Source organism: Myotis davidii, unplaced genomic scaffold, assembly GCF_000327345.1.
Source record: "Myotis davidii unplaced genomic scaffold, ASM32734v1 scaffold1509, whole genome shotgun sequence".
Classification (NCBI taxonomy): domain Eukaryota; kingdom Metazoa; phylum Chordata; class Mammalia; order Chiroptera; family Vespertilionidae; genus Myotis; species Myotis davidii.
In genome coordinates this window covers 807,668-810,067 of record NW_006299480.1, presented here as the reverse complement: position 1 = coordinate 810,067, position 2,400 = coordinate 807,668, and the positions used below count along the sequence as shown (strand labels likewise).

General features: G+C 64.0%; 1 protein-coding gene across 1 annotated transcript in view; it reads right to left on the bottom strand.

Annotated features, from left to right (window-relative positions):
* ZC3H3 (zinc finger CCCH-type containing 3) overlaps positions 1-2,400 on the bottom strand; it is a 69,472-nt gene that overhangs the window by 52,875 nt on the left and 14,197 nt on the right. Inside the window, exon 5 of the mRNA XM_015571381.1 lies at positions 1,703-1,856. Coding sequence (XP_015426867.1) covers positions 1,703-1,856 — 154 coding nt within the window. The remainder of the gene's footprint in view (positions 1-1,702; positions 1,857-2,400) is intronic.

The window sequence follows — 2,400 nt, the reverse complement described above, 5'->3', positions numbered from 1 at the left end:
CCTGGCAGGAGCTGGGCAGCTGGCGAGCAGCCACCGTGCTGAGCAGGCAGCCCCGGCGAGGACACAGGTGGCCTTGGCGAAGGAAGCCCAGCCACTGGCAGCACTCAGCCCGTGGCACCCGCACCCCCCACCCTGCAGGCCCAAGCCCAGGGCTCTGCGCTCAGCTGTGTCCTGGGTACCTGCTAACGGCAGACAGGCCTGGGGAGGCAGTCAGGGCGGAGGGAGGCCCACCGAGCACGGCCCCACGCACGCCCTCAGGTAACACACGGCCATCGGTGGGTTCCCTGTGCCACCGCCCACAGGGAAGGGATGAGGCCCGAGAGCCACGCCAGGGCTGCAGGAGCCAGAGCATCCAGACAGCAAGGCGACTAGGCGGGAGCTTGAGGTGGGGAGCAGCTGGGAGGGGCTCCGTCAGGGGCTCACCCCACCCACCTGACCCAAGGTGCGCCCCACACACCTGCCCGCCCAGCACACAGGCTCCTCAGGGCCGGGCTGCGCTCCACCCGCTGGGCGTGGAGCTCCGCTGAGGAGCCGGGCAGCACTGCCTGAGGGTGCCCAAGGCCACGGCCCTCCCCGGGGAACCTTCACCCACTGGGCCTGACACCCATTTACTCATGGACACCCCCACCAGGCCCCAGCTGGACCAAAGCCTAACCCTTCCTGGTGCTCAGAGGCTGGAAGGAGAGGCCCACGGACCACCCTGGAGGCGGGGCCTGGCCAGCAGGTGGGCGGAATGCCTATGGCGGGAGGGGAGGCAGGAGTAGAACCAATAAATCTGAACCTCATTCACGACGATCTCTTATTAAGTAAATTAATTTAAGTTAATTCAGCGCGATCCTGGCTCCCGATCACAGTGATTTAGTGAGGGGGAAATTGCATTAGGAAAAGGCCACGCTCACCAGACAGAAGAACGGAAGGAAATTAGACCCACTTAGCACTGTGAATTAATATGGAAATAGCAGGTGTAAATTCAACCTTATCAAGAGAGTGAAAATTATCTTCATAAATTTGTAGAAATAGCCCCCAAGATGCTTATAAATCTATTTAAAACAAAAATATTACAAAAAGTGCAGTAAAATTAACTTAAAATACACTCCCAGCTCTCGCCTCCAGAGAAGCAGGCGCAGGGCCAAGTTCCCTGGGCCTGGCGGTGCGGGAGGAGGGCAGTGGGCGCCACCCGGGCAGGCTGCGTGCCCACATCTGCAGAGGCCACAGGCGCACCCTCTGCCCACAGCCCAAGCCAGGCGGTCTCAGAGGGCGGCCGACACCACACTCTCAGCCAAGGCAGGTAGCGTGGGGCGGGCTGCGGCCTCCCTCCCGCCCTCAGCAGTCAGTGTACCGACAAGATGCCACAGGTCCCAAAGGGCTGCTCAGGGCCCAGCCTCTCACCACAAGGGCCTCCTGAGGGACACCACAGCCTCCAGCGTCAGCTGATGGCTCGCTGATGCAGGAGGCATGAGCACGTGCGTGAGCGTGTCTGCGTGGGTGCCACGCATCTGGGGCAGAAGCTGCTGAACAGAAAGATGAGCTCAATCCCAGAGGCAAAGTGGAGACCAGTGGTAAGCTCGGTGCCCTTGGCCTCAGGCCCGCCTGGTGCCCTTGGCCTCAGGCCCGCCTGGTGCCCTTGGCCTCAGGCCCGCCTGCAGCCCTGAGCCCCACCAGCCCGGCCCCAGGGCACAGGAGCCTGGGCAGGGCCTCCTACCTGGACAGGGAGAGCCGCCGAGCCCGCCAGGAAGGCAGGGACAGGGGGAAGGGGGACGCGCTGAAAGGCGACACCGGGGTCTTCTTGACGATGCGGTACCGGGTCTTGATCACTTTGCTGGTCGCAGGGGCCGGCAGGGCGTTCAGGTTGGAGGCTGCAGAGAAAACCCAGACGGGCGGTCAGCGGAGGCAGTAGGGACCTTCCAGCCTGACCCCCGAGGCCATGCACGTCCGCACCAGCCCAGCAGCCTGGGCTCCAGGAGAGCCGGGCACAGGCCCAAGCCTGACCAGCCACCAGGATGCGAGTGCGGGAGGTGGGGAGGAGGCTTGTGCCTCAGCAGCACCACCCATGTCCCCAAGCCCGGGGCTGCACTTTGGCAGCGAGAGGTCCCTCAGGCAGGCCCGGGCGGCTGGGGGCGCAGGTGTACTTGGCCACATCTGTGTTCACTGCAGGGTGACGACACCGGCTTCCTGCCTGCTGAGCGCTCATGCAATTGCAGGACCTGCTGAGCCCGAGTTCCTTCCACTTGGTGCTGACGATGTCCCCACAGCTCGAGGAGCACGTCTGCGTGCCCAACTGTCATCATCTGCAGCTGCTCTGCCCAGATCACTAATCTAATGCCCCGCCTTCCCCGCGGCCAGGCTGCCTGGGCTCCCCCTGCACCCCACCTGCCTGCACAGCGCCTCGGGCTCCGCCCC